General features: G+C 48.5%; 1 protein-coding gene across 1 annotated transcript; it reads left to right on the top strand.

The window, feature by feature from the left end:
• Nucleotides 1-3,436: 3,436 nt before the first annotated feature.
• Nucleotides 3,437-16,602, top strand: ELAC2 (elaC ribonuclease Z 2; the record flags this gene model as incomplete). The annotated part of the gene is made up of 24 exons (XM_079544385.1): nucleotides 3,437-3,675; nucleotides 3,753-3,803; nucleotides 3,885-3,955; nucleotides 4,372-4,436; nucleotides 5,550-5,607; nucleotides 6,089-6,157; nucleotides 6,658-6,813; nucleotides 7,273-7,331; nucleotides 7,968-8,026; nucleotides 8,113-8,185; nucleotides 9,115-9,227; nucleotides 9,746-9,844; nucleotides 10,040-10,178; nucleotides 10,257-10,342; nucleotides 11,252-11,361; nucleotides 12,178-12,274; nucleotides 12,677-12,815; nucleotides 13,474-13,512; nucleotides 13,674-13,783; nucleotides 14,239-14,338; nucleotides 14,414-14,534; nucleotides 14,727-14,805; nucleotides 15,520-15,664; nucleotides 16,351-16,602. 24 exons carry the CDS (start codon nucleotides 3,437-3,439, stop codon nucleotides 16,600-16,602), a joined length of 2,529 nt encoding a protein of 842 aa, XP_079400511.1.
• Nucleotides 16,603-16,940: the final 338 nt, after the last annotated feature.

The following is a 16,940-nucleotide window of genomic DNA, read 5'->3' as shown; positions in this document are numbered from 1 at the left end:
ATCCTGCCTAAGATGGTGATGGCAAGAGCATGGGAAGAGCACAGAGGATGAGGAACCTTGTATCCATACTTTTGTTGTAAGCAGCATGATCATGGAACAGCCTCAGGGCTCGGTGCTTTGAGCATGCCTGCATGGTGCACACGGGGGGGCTGGAGGATGGAGGCCGGCAAGCAGAGAGGAGACGGCTGCTTCCATCAGCTGCTGCCCTGCCTTAGCACAGCTGTCCATCTGGGTGACAGTCATGCAGCACCACGCTCTGGCTTACTCACTGATGTGAACCACTGACTTCAGCAGTTTCTGATCCTAGCACTCAGTTTTACTGGCCAGCATCGCTTGGTCTTGACTGGCAAAGCTCCCGTATTTGTAAGATCCAGGCTGCTACGGGCTGGCATTCATTGCTGAAGAAGGAGAGTTCTTCTAGTACCACCCCTCGATCCTGAGCCCACAGACATGTTGCATCTCTTCCTCAATAACCTGAGGTATCATGGGCATACCGAGCTAGAAATAATTCACCTTTATGTTGTGAATCCAGATCTACCTCAGCCATTGCAATCCTAGCAGCCTGATCCACCTGCTGGTTGTTGTGATGTTCTTCAGTGGCACGACTCTTGAGTACATGAGCATCTGTGTGATGTACCTTTACAACCACGTTCTCTATCAGGGCAGCAAGATCTTTCCACAGTGCAGTGGCCCAGATGGGTTTGCCTCTGTGCTGCCAGTTCAGCTTCCATAGCTGTAACTGCACTCATAGGGGCATTTGCCACCATCCAGGAGTCAGCATAGAGGCAGAGCACTGCTACTTCTCTCATTCAGCAATGTCTAAAGCCAGCTGGATGGCCTTCATTTCTGCACATTGACTCGATTCACCTTCTCCTTCGGTAGCTTCTGCAGCTCATTGCGTAGGACTCCATACAGCAGCCTTCCACTCCAATGTTTTTCCACCGTTTGACAGGACCCATCAGTGAACAGGGCATATTTCTTCTCATTTTCTGGCAGTTCATTGTATTCTAGAGAATCTTCAGCACGTATCACCTCCTGTTCTGGTGATACTCCAAAATCTTTGCCTTTGGGCTGTCCATAATCATTTCTAAGTTTCCTGGATGACTGAGATTCCCTATTCAAGTCCATTATGTAATCAGTGCAAACCAACTTACTCTACATAGGATAAATTGCACATTTCTATGATTCTGTTGTGTAATTCAGCATTTGTGATCAGAGGGCTGGCAGAGCTGCTCCAGGTGACCCACGAGCTCAATCACTGCCTGTTTCCATAGTGATGCTCAGCTTCACACCCCACTGTGTTTTGGCAGGAGCTTGGGTCAACTGTAGCACCCCAGACCACTGATGATCACTTGCAGGCAGCCCCCATTAACATTGCACGTGGGAGGTATGAGCTAAGAGTGACATGGGAACATCTCACAGCCCTGAAATGAGCGTGAGGAATACCAAAAGGAGAACATGCAGACAGGAAGCTTCAAGCCCACCCAGCCCTTCCCTGGTCAGGAGACAGGTTTGTATGTCTGTGGCCTCAACTAGAGCAGAGAGCAAGCTCTTGGCAGAGGTGGGTGTTCCTCTTCTGGCAGGTGCTGCTCATTGCCACAGCAGTGCCGAACAGCAGCCTGCTCTCCTTGTGGGGGATTCAGCCTTGCTCTGCTCTCAGCTCCTCAAGAGCTGCAGGATGTGCTCTCCTTGTGCCCTCCACAGCCAAGCAGGGCAGGGCACAGCAGGGCCTCCTGCATGCAGAGGATGCAGAAATAGCAAAAGCCATTTTCAGTCACTCCCAGTAGCAGCACATAAGTGGTTCTGAGAAATACAGAGACATCTGCAGCTTTAGCATCTCTAGGTGACTCCTGGGCCTTGCTGCCATCCAGGCAAAGTTCATTGCCTCTGTGCGCCCAAAGCACGCACAGATTGCAGCTCTTATTTCAGAGAAGCAAGGGGTAGCTTTAAAATCCAGGATTTAACTTTCCCAACTTTCACAGAGCCATGCCCCCAATTTAAACCCAAGATCTTTCACAGCTGAACCAAGCACACTGTCTGCAAGCCAAAAGATTGTTTTCCAAGGAAATCAGAATGACAACAGTTAGGCAGGCAAAATGCATGAGCCATTCATTTTCTCAGTACTACAGGGGCTAAACTTTACTTCTTTGTAAACAAATCGGAAGGACTAGGACCACTCTCCCCAAGACATGGACTGAAGCTGTAAATGAAAAGACATTTCCTTCTGAATCAGTTTTTGAAATCCCTTCCCAGGATGTGAACTGCACAGAAAACACCGTAACTGAAATTGCAGAGGACAGTCCTGCACTGTTGCTGCTATGAACCTTAGAATAGAGAAGAGTATTTCTCTTTCTGTGAGGTCCTCACGAGCCTGCTGAGATGGAGCTGTGGTTTTGCCTCTTTACAGAATTTACTGGAATCACAGCTCTAAATCCTGCACCTTGCACACAGAGCCAACCCAGTAAAGTTGGACAAAATTGCCAGGAACCATTTGACTAAAAATACCACACAGTATCACTTAGTTACCTCATCAACTAAAGAAACACTGGCTGGAAATCCATGCCAGCCGGTCAGAGCCCTGAGAAAGCTTTTGTGCTCCCAAAGGTGTAACAGAACTAGCAGAAAACCTGAGCTGAAAATCATTAGCATGGGGAAGAAATGATGCAGCAGGAGCAGGAGCGCACAGATGTACCTTTAGGAACTTCAGGTGTGCTTAGGAAGCAGTTCAAGAGCCAAACCGATGTCCTGTGTGGCTTCAGGGAGCAGAGCCAAAGCTGCAGGTGAACTTTAGCTGCAAGACTGTGATGTGGAGGATGGGCACGAGCAAAGTGCTTGCTGTTGGAAGGAAAATCCCTTTGTTCCAAGCAGAAAAACGCTCGTTTGTGCTACTGCGCAAGGAGATGAAAGTTTGGAGGTAAATGAATCATACAGCACTGACAAAACGTCTGCAAACAGCCGTGCTGAGACCTGCAGGCCGGGCGCTGCGGGCAGATCCCCAGGGCTGTGATAGTGGGGGAAACAGAGAAGAACGTCGGCAATAAGAATAAAGGGAGACAGTGTTTGGAAAGCAAAGCTCTGAGAGAGATAAGGTTCGTCTTTGGAAGCGAGGAAGAAAAGGAATATTGATGGTTGGGACTGTTTATGGCGGGGCTCCGATGGCGACAGCAAAACGCAGCGCCCCACTCTGAAGCGGACAGAACGGCGCAGAGCCGCCGCCACAGCCAGCCCCCCTAAGCCCCGCCCCCAGCCAGGAACAGCCTCACTGGGTACCTCCGGTCACGTGACGGCGGACGTCCGCCGGGTCGCCTTTCGCTCCTCATTGGTTCGTCCTCCGCTCCTCATTGGTTCGTTCTCATCACGTGGCGAGGGGGGACGTCGGAGACGCTGCGCTCCTATTGGCGGCCGGCGGAGTTCCGGGGCGGGGCGCGGCACGCGGATGTGGAGGCTGGCGCGGACGCTGTGGCGCGGCCTGGCGTGGAGCGCGGGCACGGCCATGGCTGAGGGACCCTCGGCGGCGCGGCGGCCTAAGGGTGTCCCGCGGCACGTATGGGCCCGCGAGCGGCGGCGCAGCGCGGGCACGGGCCTGTCGGGGCCCAACACCGTGTACGTGCAGGTGGTGGCGGCCGGCAGCCGCGACGCGGGCGCCTCCGTCTACGTCTTCTCCGAGTTCAACCGGTGAGTGCGGGGACCGGGGCCGGGACGGGGCTGCCGGGACGGGGCTGCCGGCCCGCGCTGACCCCCGTGTCCCTCAGGTACCTGTTCAACTGCGGCGAGGGGACGCAGAGAGCCATGCAGGAGCACAAGTGAGTAGCGAGGGGAGCCGCGGGGGGACGTCCCGGGCTGCGCCGGCCCCTGCTTACCGCCCCGACCCGCTCTGTCCCCAGGCTGAAGATCTCGCACCTGGACAGCATCTTCCTCAGCAGGGTGGCCTGGGCCAACGTCGGCGGGCTGCCTGGTGAGTGGGTCCTGTGCCTGGATCCGGCCGCAGGGGTGGGGCTCGGCTCTGCCCGCAGCCTCTCGGGGCCTTTAGGGGTTCGTTAGCTGCCGTGTGGCATCACCTCAGGGTGCGGGGCAGGGTGCTGCTTGTCTGTGCACGTGGCTTTGTGAGCCCGAAGCCTGCAGGAGATGCTGGTGCTGCCGGCACTGAGAGCTTTGTGGATCTGAGTTAAAAAGACCTCCTGTTCCTGCTGCTTTCTGTGTCTGCAGAGATGAACAACTTGTTGAAACCACCACAAAGCTGAGGCAAAACTGAGATTGAGATTTTGGGTCTGGTCTTCCAGGAGAAGGTCTGAGAGTGAGAGGGACCTTCCCAGCAAGATCCATCACCTTTTTGTTTGGCTGTGATGAAGTTGTTTCTGTGCTTTGTTTTAGGTATGATCCTTACGTTAAAGGCTATGGGGCTTCAAAGGTGTGTCTTTCTAGGGCCGCCAAAGCTGGTAAGTAGTGGAAGGTTGCAGAGAGGGGATGGGAAAGCATGAAATACTGGTACTTACCTTTCAATTGGGAGAGCTGGTGTCAAGGCCTCTCACTATAAGAAAGACATTGAGGCCGTGGAGCATGTCCAGGGAAGGGCAGTGAACTCACGAGCAGAAGTCTAATGAAGAGTGGCTGAGGGAACAGGGATTATTTAGATTATTACAAAAAGGAGGCTCAGGGGTTATCTTATAGCTCTCTACAACTACTTGAAGAGAGGTTGTGGTAAGATGGAGATTGACCTCCTCTCCTGTGTAGTTAATGATAAGACAAGAGGAAATGGCTCAAGTTGTACCAAGGGAAATTCAGGTTGGATATTAGGAAAAATTTATTCTCTGAAAGAGTGGTTGGGCACTGGAATGGGCTGCTCAGGGAGGTGGTGGAGTCACCATCCCTGGAGGTGTTCAAGAAACGTTCAGATGTTGTTCTGAGGGACGTGGTGTAGTGGGGAAATATTGGTGGTAGGTGGATGGTTGGACTGGGTGATCTTGGAGGTCTCTTCCGACCTTGATGATTCTATGACTCGAAGGCAGTGGATCATTTGAGTCTGAGATGCTATTCTGGGACAGCACCAACCCGAAGGCTGTGCCAGAGAGGTTGGGTTTCAAAAGCAAATCTGTTACATACAAGACAGCATCACACTTCTGCTACTTCAAACTGCCTTGTTAGTCAGTTTTAGAAAACAAGGGGAGTTCTTCTGACTGTTCTTCTTCCCCACATTTTAATAGAAGCTTGGTATCTGAAAACATGCTTAAGGCAATCCTTAACAGTCTAATGCCATATCTAGGCTTACATTTCTGTTCCTCACTGTCATTTAATTTCCTTGTAGTATCTGCTAATGGTGATTCAAGGTATGGGAGGCACTGCTATTTGTTTTCCTTTCTTTCTGTGAATGGGTGATGCCTGCTGGGGGTGGCATACCTGCCCACTGCTTTTTGGCTGTGCGCTGCCCAATTTCTTGACCAGATATTGAGCTTCTGATTTCATGGAAGTAAAGTATAGCTTCTGAAAGTGTTGCTTTTGGTTTGCACTGCTGAGGGGCAGTTCATTGACTCACTTTTTTTTTTTTCCCCCAGCAAAACTACTTGAAAGCTATTCGTCTCTTTCCTGGACCCCTAAAAAGAATGGATTTAGGTATGTATGTTAGGGGTATGCAGCCAATATAAAGTTGTAAATTGTTGGTTTCAACTGTATCCAAAGTTAGGCACTACCAACATCAGAATAAGTAACTCGGGTTTGGGTCCCTTTAAATCCATCCCAAGAACTGTCTGGGAGAAAAGTAGTGTTTCCAGGTCTGGTTGTGGCAGGCAGCTGCTAGTCTGCCCAAGTAGTATATGGAACTCAGCTTCAAAGCACTGTTAAGGAAGCTTGCTTCTGGAGATTGCCAGTGAACTTGCTTACCATGGTGTTACGAACTCTGTTTTGAGGGCAGTGGGCTTCCAAGAGCTTTAATTATTCTTTGATCCTTGCTCTGGGGCAGAAAAATGGAAGGGGGTTGGTCGTTCAGTTTTTTTTTCTTTTCCTGAGAGAGGAAAAGATGTTTTCCTGGTAGTAATTCTTGTAGCCTATGAATGTCTTATGAACTTCTTAATGCCTGTTTTTGTCCTCTTCCCAGCTGTGCAGTTGCACACAGAGCCAGAGTACAAGGATGAGACAATGACAGTCCACCAAATACCTCTAATAGGTGAGCGTGTGATGCAGTAGTTAAACAGGAGAAGCGCTTGTTCATTAATTTTGCTTAAGGTGATTAAAGGAGCAGCTTCTGTTTGCAAGCCTGAATAATTAGAGGTTCAAGAATTTGCATGTTTTTCTCAGCAGTAGGATCTCTCAAAGAAATGAGACATGCTCAGTCAGCTTTCATTTGTTCTTTTAGCAGTGAGTTTAGAATGATGTGTGTAACAGGGCTGAATTTTGGCTTTGTTAGCCAGCTGAGTATTCCTGCTGCTGAAAGTTGCAATACTTCAAGAACAGGCATAGCTTTCATAGAGTCTAGCTATTCTGAGGGAACCTGGAGGATGTAGACGACAGGTGGCACCTGAAGACCAAGTCAGACTGGTGGAAGGGTGCTGTATGTTGGTGCGGTTAGAATGCTAATGTCACAGAAGAGGAAATGCTACTCTTGCTTTTCTTGTTTGTCCACTTTGCTTGAGAGGTTTTTGCCTGTTTTTCTTGGATTTGGAACAGGAAAACCATTAGCTGCTGAAAGTACATTTCCTCAGAGTCCTGGATTATCATCCCAAGATGGAAGTAGCTCAGAAAGTGACACAGAGCCTGGATCCCCAAGAGCTGCGCAGCAGAGCTTGGATGAGAGCAAGGAGAAAGGAAGCCCAAAGAAAACAGGTGAAAACAATGGAACTTTTAATGTGCTTGAAATGAAACCAGAATAAGGATGTTATTTTTATTTATTTTTTTTTTTTTGTCCTCTAAGCTGTTTGTCTGATGCAAGTGAGATCTGTACAGGTGCTCAGCTGAAGGATGACGTGGAGCACAGTGAGGTCTAGTACTTCAAAACTTAAAGCAAAACTAAGAAGGCCTAAACACAGGACATGATTCCTGTGTGGAGTTGTGATTAGGCCTTGTATTGATTTGCTCCTGTCTGCAGTGGGCTCTTCAGCCTTTGTAACGTGAATATGAATGGATGCTGATCAATGTTCAGACAAGGGTTTTAGGACACTTTGTTGATGGGCTGCAGGTTGGCTGGATGATGTTGCTTCACTAATGCTTTAATAAAAATTCGTCTTGGCTTAAGGGAAAGTGATATTCAGTGAAGACAGTCAGTGATTTTTCTTTCTGTTGCAGATGATGAACAGAAGCAGAAGAGCAGGCATCCTGATCTGGTCATGGCATTCCTTTGTAAAGTAAGCTTGCACACAAAGATACCTTGTTCAGTACTTCATCTTGCTAGGTGGATTTATTTGTAAATAGTGTTTCCAAGCAAAAATTTAGAAGCTTTATAGCCCTACTTTCAAAAAGGCAGCAGTAGTAGGAATAGAAGCCAGTTAAAGCTGGAAGGTTTTTTACTAGGCAGCCAGTTAAGAGTAGACATGTTCCATTTTTTCAGTGTGTTTATACTGTAGAAGTCTCTCCTGCCTATATTACAAAAGAAGAGAGAGAGAGAGAGAGAAGCAATAGCCTGATCCTCAACACCCAAAAGGTCTGGGGAAAACTTTTTGGGAGTAAGTTAGATCAGTGGCGGGGGAGCTAGTAATAAAAAAAACAAACAACAACTATCCAACCTTCCTTGTCTGGAAGGTGATTTGTTAAAGATTTGCTGTTCCACATCTACTGGGTGTGATATGCTGGGTTCTTCATGTCTTCACTGGAATAGCGGAGAAGACTTTGTTTCACAAAATCTGATATTGAAAGGGAAGGGGGGAAAAAGAAATGCCTTGGCTTCTCAGGAAATAGCTAAGCTGGACATAATGGATCTTATTTCCTGGCATTCCTTAATGTTCTTTAATTTGGTTGATTAATTCTGTTTTAACTCTTTTCAGATTCATCCAAAGAAGGGAAAATTTTTAGTGCTTAAAGCACAGGAGATGGGTCTGCCAGTGTGAGTATGAGAGCCCTGCACGGGGATTGGGGCCAGCCCTGGTGTATTGAAGATGTCAAGCTAAGTTTTCAATGCCTTGTTTTCAGGGGAACACCAGCCATTCTTCCTATAATTACAGCTCTTAAAAATGGGGAGAGCATCACTTTTGAAGGCAAGGAGGTAAGATGCATGTATGCTTTCTGGCTGTGGGTCCAGTGAAGGAGGTAAGTGGCAAAATTTTTCTGTGGAAGGGTGGGTGATAGTTTTCTGCCTGTTTTCATCTCTGCTGAGGTGTTTGTATGGGTTTTGGCGTTCAAGCTTTGAGTGGTTACTTTTGGTGACTGGTCCTTGTTTTCAGCCCCAAGTTGTTGCTGAAGGTGGCTCTTGAGGAGTGTCTGTTGGAGGATGTTGTGAGGGTGTGATCACAGAAGTACACTCTGAAATGTGTTCGTTTGTGACCATGAATGTCTCTGATTTGCTGGGGCTTCTCGGTTTCACTTTCTCAAGCCGATGCAGATTTAGTTGTGAACTGATCCCTACATATTTTAAATCTGGGACTTGAATGCTTGTACAGCCATTGTTCCCTCCTTACTCTGCACTTCTTAGACCACAGAGGCGAAGTGAGCTTTAATCTCTCAGACTGTAGTTGGATGTGAGAGGCAGTCAGCCCTGGCAGTGTCCCGGGGGATCTGTAAGTGAAGACCATAACCTGGATGGATACAGCTGTCGTATCTTTTTGTCATAAGAATTTAGCAGAGCTTCTTTTCCTAAGCAAGCTGTTTCTAGTGTCCGAATCTGCACTGAGAACCCGGAAGCTGCTAAAATCTCCTTTGTTTTTTTTTTTTTTTTTTTTGTTCTAAGATCAGGATTGTGTTTGTTGTGACACAGCAAAATGCAAACTTGTTCCTGTCCTGCCCTCTCACTGCACGAGGACTGCACTGTGGTTTTGCTTAGTGTTGAGTGAAGTTGCCTGAAGCTGCTTCTGCAGCCCCAGCAGCCTGCTGGGAGCTTGCTGGTAGAACTGCTGAATGGAGACTGATGTAATGGTGCACAAAGGGCTGCTTGTACACCTTCACCCCACAGTGTGGTGTTTGTATGTCTGTCTGCAGCTTTCACCTGAAGAACTGTGCGCCCCTGGTGATCCTGGCCCAGTGTTCATTGTGTTGGAATGTCCTCATGAGGGCTTTGTGGATGCTGTCTGTGAAAATGAGACCTTCCGAAGGTAGCGGGGATGGGTGACCTGAAGTGTTTGGGGGAAGACGTCCGTGCTGAGCCTTCTAGAAAAGGCAGGTCTATGTGTAGGACCTGTGGGATTCTGTGACTGTGACAGATCTGTCTTCCCAGAGCCTTCAGAGGAGGAAATAGGCACTGGTTTCTTACTATGGAGCCATGCTGAGGCTCCTGCTTTTTTGTGCAGTGAGCCTAGGTGCTTAGTTTGTGTGCAATATCTCTGTGAGACTTGTGCAGAGGCGCACCGAGCTTCTGAAAGGCTCTGCTCCTCTTGGAGGAGGGTAGCTGTTTGGGGTGGGAGAGTGGAGATGTCAGCACACGAGTTCTTAGACCCTCATGTGAGCCTTAGGCCCACTGCTGTGGGGAGTCTGGAGCTCCTGGGCTGTGCTGTTGAGATCTATGCTCTGCTTGCTCCTGGGGGAACAGCTCCAATAATACAAGAGTGGAATTGGAGGGAATGCCAAAGGGGTTAAGGATCATTCTCACGTATCCTTTCTGTATTTGCTCCAGGTACCAGGAAGGACTCAGTGAGGATAAGGTTGCCTTGGTTATTCACATGACTCCAGAGTCAGTGCTTCGGGACAGCCGCTACCAGCAGTGGCTGGAGAGGTGTGTGATCTTCTGATTACTTGGCTTTACATCGTTACTGGACAGCAGCGTTCTGATGTTGTGAAGATTTTCCCAGAGACGGTGCTGAGTGGCAGGAGAGCTCTGTCTTAGATGAGATTTTTAGCAAGTGGCTCAGCAGTGTGCATATGGCAGTGTGGGACTGACGCTGTTGAACATTTTGTCATCCTCTTGTAGATTTGGACCTGGAACTCAGCACTTGGTGCTCAATGAAAACTGTTCTGCAGTGCACAATGCGCGCAGCTACAAGATCCAAAGCCAGCTGAACCTCATCCACCCAGAGATCTTCCCTCTGCTCACCACATACCAGAGCAAGGTAGGCAAGGCCCTTCCTGTCTCTGTACCTCGCACCCTTGGGTGAGGAACGTGTTTCACGTTGTACTTCTCCCTGCAGGAAGAAGAGGCTGTGTGCAGTGTGCCCGTTGTGCGAGGAGAGTGCCTTCTGAAATACCACTTCAGACCCCAGCAGGAGTGGCAGAGGTCAGTGGCAATCTTCTTGGCACTTCAGTTTTTGAGCGTCGGGCTATCAGTTGTGTTCTGAGGGTTGTGCCCCTGTCACTGAAAATCTAAAGTGTGGGACACAGATGTGAATGAATTGCTGATTTAATAATTTGGGCAGTAGTTTGGAGGGTTGTTTTAATTCCTCACTCTTGAAGTCCGATATGCATTTCTCTGCCCTCTGCTTTTGATCTCATATGCTGTGCACCCAACTGGCTGTGATAGGGAGAGACTCCTCAGGAAGCCAGGTGAAAATCTTGCCAGACTTTGCGTGTTCAAATGGTATCAGAGCCTAAAGCCCCAGGTGATTAAACAGAGCGGGCTCTGCCCTGTCACTTGCTAGTGTGCAAGCAGGAGAAGGTGTTGGATGGAGCTGTAGAGGGCAGGGGGTTCTGTGATACACCATTTACTGAGACTCAAAATTATGTCTCTTTGAGCAGAATAGGAGACCCTAGATGCTAAGAGGAAATGATTTTTCTTAAAGGTGCCGAGACCTGCAGTAGTGCTTGTGCAGTGATGCAGAACCAGCGGACACTGATGGGTGCCTGCAGCCCTGTCGGGTGGTTGCTGTTCTTGCAGGAGTCTCACTGCTTCCCATGGTGGGCCATGCAGTGCCCTCTAGTGTCTACAATCTGAACCTTCACGGTGCAGAAGAACATAGTGCTGTTACAGAAGATTTGGTGGGATGGTTGTTTTAGTGGGGATGTTCAGTCCTGCCTGACCTTTCTAGCCCACGCCATACTCATGGGTTTGTTTTCTCCCACTGCTTGAAATAGAAGAAATATTTGACCCTTTGTTGGAGAGCTGTTTTGGCACAGTAATTCGTCATGCTGCTCTGAAAAGTCAGTTCCCTGTCACCCCCCCATCCTGATGCCTGGCCTTTTCTTTCAGAGATGCTGTGACCGTCTGTGATCATGATGCATTTGTTGCTGAAGCCATGGATCTCCCTAACTTCCAGACTCGTGTGAAGGAGTGCAAAGAGAGCCTGCCTGCTGTACCAGGTAAGGATCAGCAACTTGTCTTATCTCATGTAAGGGCAAGCAGAAGGTCCTGGTGAGCCAGTGCTTTAAAGCTCAGGTCAAGCTGTGAATGTGCAGTTTTTCTGCTGCCCAAGATGTGCTATGAAGACCTCCTGGAGCTGTGCAAATTCCAGGCTGAGCTCAACCTGAGTTTAGCTTACAAATTCCAGGCTGAGCTCAACCTGAGTTTAGCTTATACCTGTTGAACTGTGCAGTCTTCTGCTTCTGTTTTTCTGAAGCTGCTAGGTTTGGGGATTGACCACTTGGGGACAGCTACAGACAAAGATCTGTGTGGTGTTTCTCTGTGGTGATGAGCTCTGCTTGTGTCGAATGCTGTATAGCAGGCAAAGTGCAAGTCCTTATGTTTGGGAAATACCCTCCTCTAAAAGCAGGTTCCTGTGAAGTGTTCTCTAACTTTCAGTTGTCCTGTTGGTAGTGAGGCTTTCCTGGTATGGTGCAGCACCACCCACTCACTGTCTGGATCCTGCTGCAGAGAGTTAGGGCAGGGTGGAACAGTAGCTAGATCCCCCTTGAACTGACAGCTCTGTGTTGGCCAGTGAGATGAGTCCTCATTTGCCTGCCTTGTTATATGCAGCTGTGCATTCTGCTTTGTTTTCGTGATTGTACCTGTTCTGTTTTCTGTCCTCCTACGGTAAATTCTGATGCTGTGGGAAAGCTAGAAGCTAAGGTGAACAAAAATGAACGTTCCAGGTGTGGAAATGCTCGGCTGTTGAACTGAACAGTGTCTGACTGGGCAGTACATGGATAATGCTTACAAACTCGTGTGCATTTTTGCAGGAAACGTGAATCCTTATCCTGAAATTGTATTCTTGGGAACAGGATCTGCAATTCCAATGAAAATCCGAAATGTCAGTTCTACACTGGTAAACACTAGGTAAATCATGTGTGTTTTGCTTAGGGAGAGGCTCTGTGTTCTGAGGGTGTTTCCCAAGGGTGGTTTTGAGCAGAGTGCTGATGACACAGGAGAGTGCCCCTGTAGTGGAGTCTGTAGGCCTTCTGTCTCTGTAGGGAGGGAAGGCTCGAGAGTTACTTGTAAACACAAGCATTTAATGTCTTCATTTTGCCATTTGCCCCAAGAGTGTGTTCACCATCAGTATAACAGCAGAAGGAGCTTGTGGATGGAACAGTATCTAGAACTTTGGCTAGTAGGAGTAGCAGTAGAGGTGCAGCACTGACAGCTCTCTGCCCTCCAACCCAGCAGATCCCCTTCCCTGAACAGACCCTGCTCAGTGCTCATCCAGTGGCTGCCACTTGTCTTTGTCACTTGTCTTGCCAGCTCAACCCGATCCCTGCTCTTGGACTGTGGGGAAGGAACCTTTGGACAGCTCTGTCGCCACTATGGAGAGCAAGTTGACCAAGTGTTGTGTAACCTAGTAGCTGTGTTTGTGTCTCACATGCATACGGATCATCATTCGGTAGGTGATGTGTTGGAATGAGCAGGAGCTGTGTGCAGGTCTCTTTGTGTTTGGGAGCCAGATGCAGCTGCAGCTGGTGAATGTAGGTTGCTCTGCTCTCAAGGCTGCAGTTCCCCTCTTGTTCCCCAGGCACTGCTGAATCTGTCTGTTTCTAATCCCTTTTTGCATCCTGTTAGTGGTCCCTGTAGATTGTTTAGAGATGTTTTTATTTTTATTTAGTTTATTTTTAAATCAGTATCCAACCCAGCTTCCTTTGGTGCTGTGCAATAAATCCTCACAGAGGGACCAGTTGGTCTGTTCTAGGTTGGGCCTGGTTGGGGCAGGCTGTTTGCTGGTCTCCTGTCTCATGTGGAAACCAGTCTGACAGTGATGTGTTGGCTGGAGACTTTCTGCTCTCTCTTCTGCTGGGAGCAGACACAGCTCTGGAAGGGTGGAGAGGCATGGTGTTATGGGCTGCTGGTCACCAGCTTGTGGCATAAGTGGTGACAGTGTTCCAGCAGCTCAGTACGATGCAGTTACTGGGGAAAAAAAGGTGGTTGGTACTTCTGATTGTAGATTCTCCTGAAACTGAGCCTTGCTGAGCTGCTGTAGCACTGCTGACTCTTATGTTCCTGGGTCTTTCTGACTGCAGTTTGCTGTCTTTTCGTTCCTTTTGCAGGGCTTGGTCAACATCCTCATGGAGAGGCGGAGAGCTTTTGTAAGTTGTGCTTTTGTTTCACTGTTCCCAAATGTATCTTGAACAAGGGAAGGAAAACTTTCCCTATGTGGTGGAAAAGCACCTTCTTTTCCCACGGCTTTTCTTCTGTGTGATGCAGTGTCTGCCTAGTACTGATTCTCCTCCTGTCTTTTCTTTTGCAGGCTTCCCTTGGTCGAGCTTTTAGCCCTCTATTTCTGGTAGCACCTGAACAGATCATGCCTTGGCTACATGAGTACCACGTCAACTGTGAATCGATTCTCAGAGACATCAAGTGAGTTTTCTGTGTGGTATGTGAGGAAGTACTCCTGCTGGGTCCTTAGTCAAGGCAAATGACTGTCATTTGTTCTCCCCATCGTTCTACTGAAGCTCTTTGACACCTTCCACTGTGCAGGACTGCGATGTGTGACTTGCACAGGAGATGAGAGGATCTGTTGTGCAACACTTGGTTGTGCTTCCTAAGAGGGGCTTGCTTGCAGATTATGAAAAGGGAGGTGGGCTGGTTTAAAATGACTCCAGAAAGGCAGGGTGTGTGACAGTAGGGAAGAAACGATTGGATGAGTTTGTGGGGCCCTGGATAGCAAAAGCAGAGGGGAAAACAGATGCAGAAAATCGTCTCGTTTGTCAGGCAGTGAGCAGAGAAGACACTTGTGTGAGAGTCTGCTTTAAGGTGAGATCAGGTTTTACTTTGCTCCTGTCCTCAGTTCTTTCATTTCCCTTCCCTTGCAGAATGATTACTTGCCAGTCCCTTGTGAAAGGCCGTGAGAACATCAAATCTAAAGCCAAACGGTTTATCACTTCTTTATTAGAGAACTATGACTTGGCTGAGGTAAGCTGACAGCATCATGTGCTGCAGTAAAGGACAAGAGGGAATTTGAAGTCTGATGTTCATGTTCTTGTTTAGTTTCAGACTTGCGAAGTCCAGCATTGTAAAAATGCTTTTGCATGTTCAGTGATCCACAAATCTGGATGGAAAGTAGTGTATTCTGGTGACACAATGCCCTGCAAGGCCTTAGTACAAATGGGTAGGTGACAAAAACCTCTTTGAAAGACCTTTGAGTATGGCCTTGGACTGTCAGTAACTGAGGTGGTCACTCCCACACTCTTTGTGCTATGACTGCAAGCCAGTGGGGGCCCTGGGTGGAGATGAGAATTCACTTGCTTATTTAGGCAGTTGTGTGTTCAGCTGAAGGCGAAATATGTGATTATTTACACAGGGAAAAATGCTACTCTGCTGATCCATGAAGCAACACTGGAAGATGGAATGGAAAGAGAAGCTATAGAGAAAACACACAGGTGGGTGTGTGTTGCTGTTTTATCACTGCAGGGAAAGCTAAGCTGCTTAACTGGGCTTTGACCTTGGATCTGGTGGTGAGGGGCCCAAGGCCTGTAAGTAGTTCTGGTGTGCATAGAGCTCTTCAGCACTAATATTAGAGTGTTGCTCACTGCACCAGCTCTGTAACTCTGTTTTGAGCATCCTCGGAGAGAAATAGGGGAAGCTCTTAGACAGTAGCAATTCTACAAACTGACTAGCCCAAAGGAAAGGCCCTCAGCTTGACTGCACTGCAGGACTAAGCTTGGACAGTAGAGGGGTCATCCACACCCCTGTCAGCTATCTGCACGATTCAAACTGAGCTGCAGCCAGTGGTGCTGCCTGCTGCCCCCAGTGAAAGGGGGCGATGGACTGGAGAGCAGTTTCCAGCAAGTGAGCTGGACTTACTGGCACCTCTAGGTTGAGCTTTTGTCCCCAGGTTGTGAAGCACTGAAAAGCTTTGAGTTAATTAGCATCTTTTCTGCACTCTGAGTGGCATGGAAGCTAGAGACTTGCCAGCTGTGCAGGCAGTGTCTGGGCTTGCTAATGAAGACAACTCGTGCCCAGCAGGTGGTATATCGCATCTAGTGTTTGCTGTTGGCATGATGTGGCACTAGCTGCAGATGCAGCCTGCTGTTCCCTGTTGGAGGAGCAGCACTGGCTAGTGTGTGAGTGCTGTGTTCCTGGTCCTTTTGCAGCACAACCTCTCAGGCAATTGAGATTGGGATGAAGATGAATGCTGAGTTCATCATGCTCAATCACTTCAGCCAAAGATATGCCAAGATCCCGCTGTTCAGTGAAGACTTCAGTGAGAAAGTTGGAATTGCATTTGATCATATGAGGGTAAGTTTGGAGTTTTGATCCAGACTGTGAGAAAGGTTTCAGTGCTACCTGGGGATGGCTACTTAGGAATGAAATTTTCCATTTCTAATAAAGTATCAACGTGCTGTGTCCTTCTGAGAGCAGCTTCCTATGAAACAGCTCCTTTTACTTCTGTCAGCAGGTATCACCAACATGGAGGGGTGGGGGGCATAGTGCCCAATTCTCTTTAGGACAGTTGCTGATGGCTCTTGAGAACAGAAATCTGTTCTTCTGGATGCTTGCCTCATGTCACCTCTGTTGTTTGTGCTATTGCCAGCTAAAAATATCACTTCCATTCCCTTTCCCTTCTTAATCAGTGCACTGCCTTAATGGCTTTCTGCAAAAGATGTCTGGGATCCTAAACCCTGTAGTGCTGCTGCTGTCCTGAATGTGGGAGTAGCACACTGGCTGACGTATACATATACAGTGTGTGCATCTTTCCTGTGAAGAGAATGGCAATAACTTGGTGTAAGGGATTGATGGACTGGCTTCTGTAAGGGTTGTAAATGCTCATCTGCCTGGCAGCTGCAAATTGTCACCAAGGTGAGGCTCCTCTGTGCTGGTACCACCCAGAGGGAGGGGTGCTGTCCTGCTTGCTGAGCTGCAGAAGGCTGGGGGCGAGGGATGGCAGTTCTCAAGCAAGTGCTCTTGTGCCCAATGTATTGCAGGTACGGCTTGGTGACTTTTCAACCATCCCAAAGCTGATCCCACCTCTGAAGGCTCTGTTTGCAGATGACATAGTGGAAATGGAGGAGCGGAAGGAAAAAAGGGAGCAGCGCCTTCTGAAGGAGGCTGCAATAGTCTTGGACCAACTGACTGGTGGTGAGAACAAGGAGACGCCATCCCAGAAACGGAAACAAGACAAGAACCATCAGGAAGTGCCAAACAAGAAACTTAAAAAGCTTAAAACAGTGAACTGAAGGAAAAGAGGTAGAGAACGTTCTCTGCTCTGTAAGAGGTGCCCTGTGTTGTACAGGCCTCTGGGGCTGGCAGTGCTGGGCAGCCTGCAGGTGCCATGGCAGGAGGGCCTGGCCTTGGCGGCTGGCTGCGCTCGGTTGTCAGTGGGTCGCTGTGGGCTGAAGCTCCCAAGCATGCTGTAAGCAGTGCAAGTCCTTGATGGCAGTATTTACCCATACCACAGTTCCTGACCCTGGATATCAGCAATCCACGTGCCGTTTTTCTTTTAGCCAAGACTTCTCTCTGAGCTGTTTTAATTTTCGGTTTTACAATGGAAGCTATTGGTAATACAGCAGCAGTT

Source organism: Tetrao urogallus, assembly GCF_951394365.1.
Source record: "Tetrao urogallus genome assembly, chromosome: 18".
NCBI lineage: Eukaryota > Metazoa > Chordata > Aves > Galliformes > Phasianidae > Tetrao > Tetrao urogallus.
This window is presented reverse-complemented; position numbering and strand designations above follow the sequence as displayed.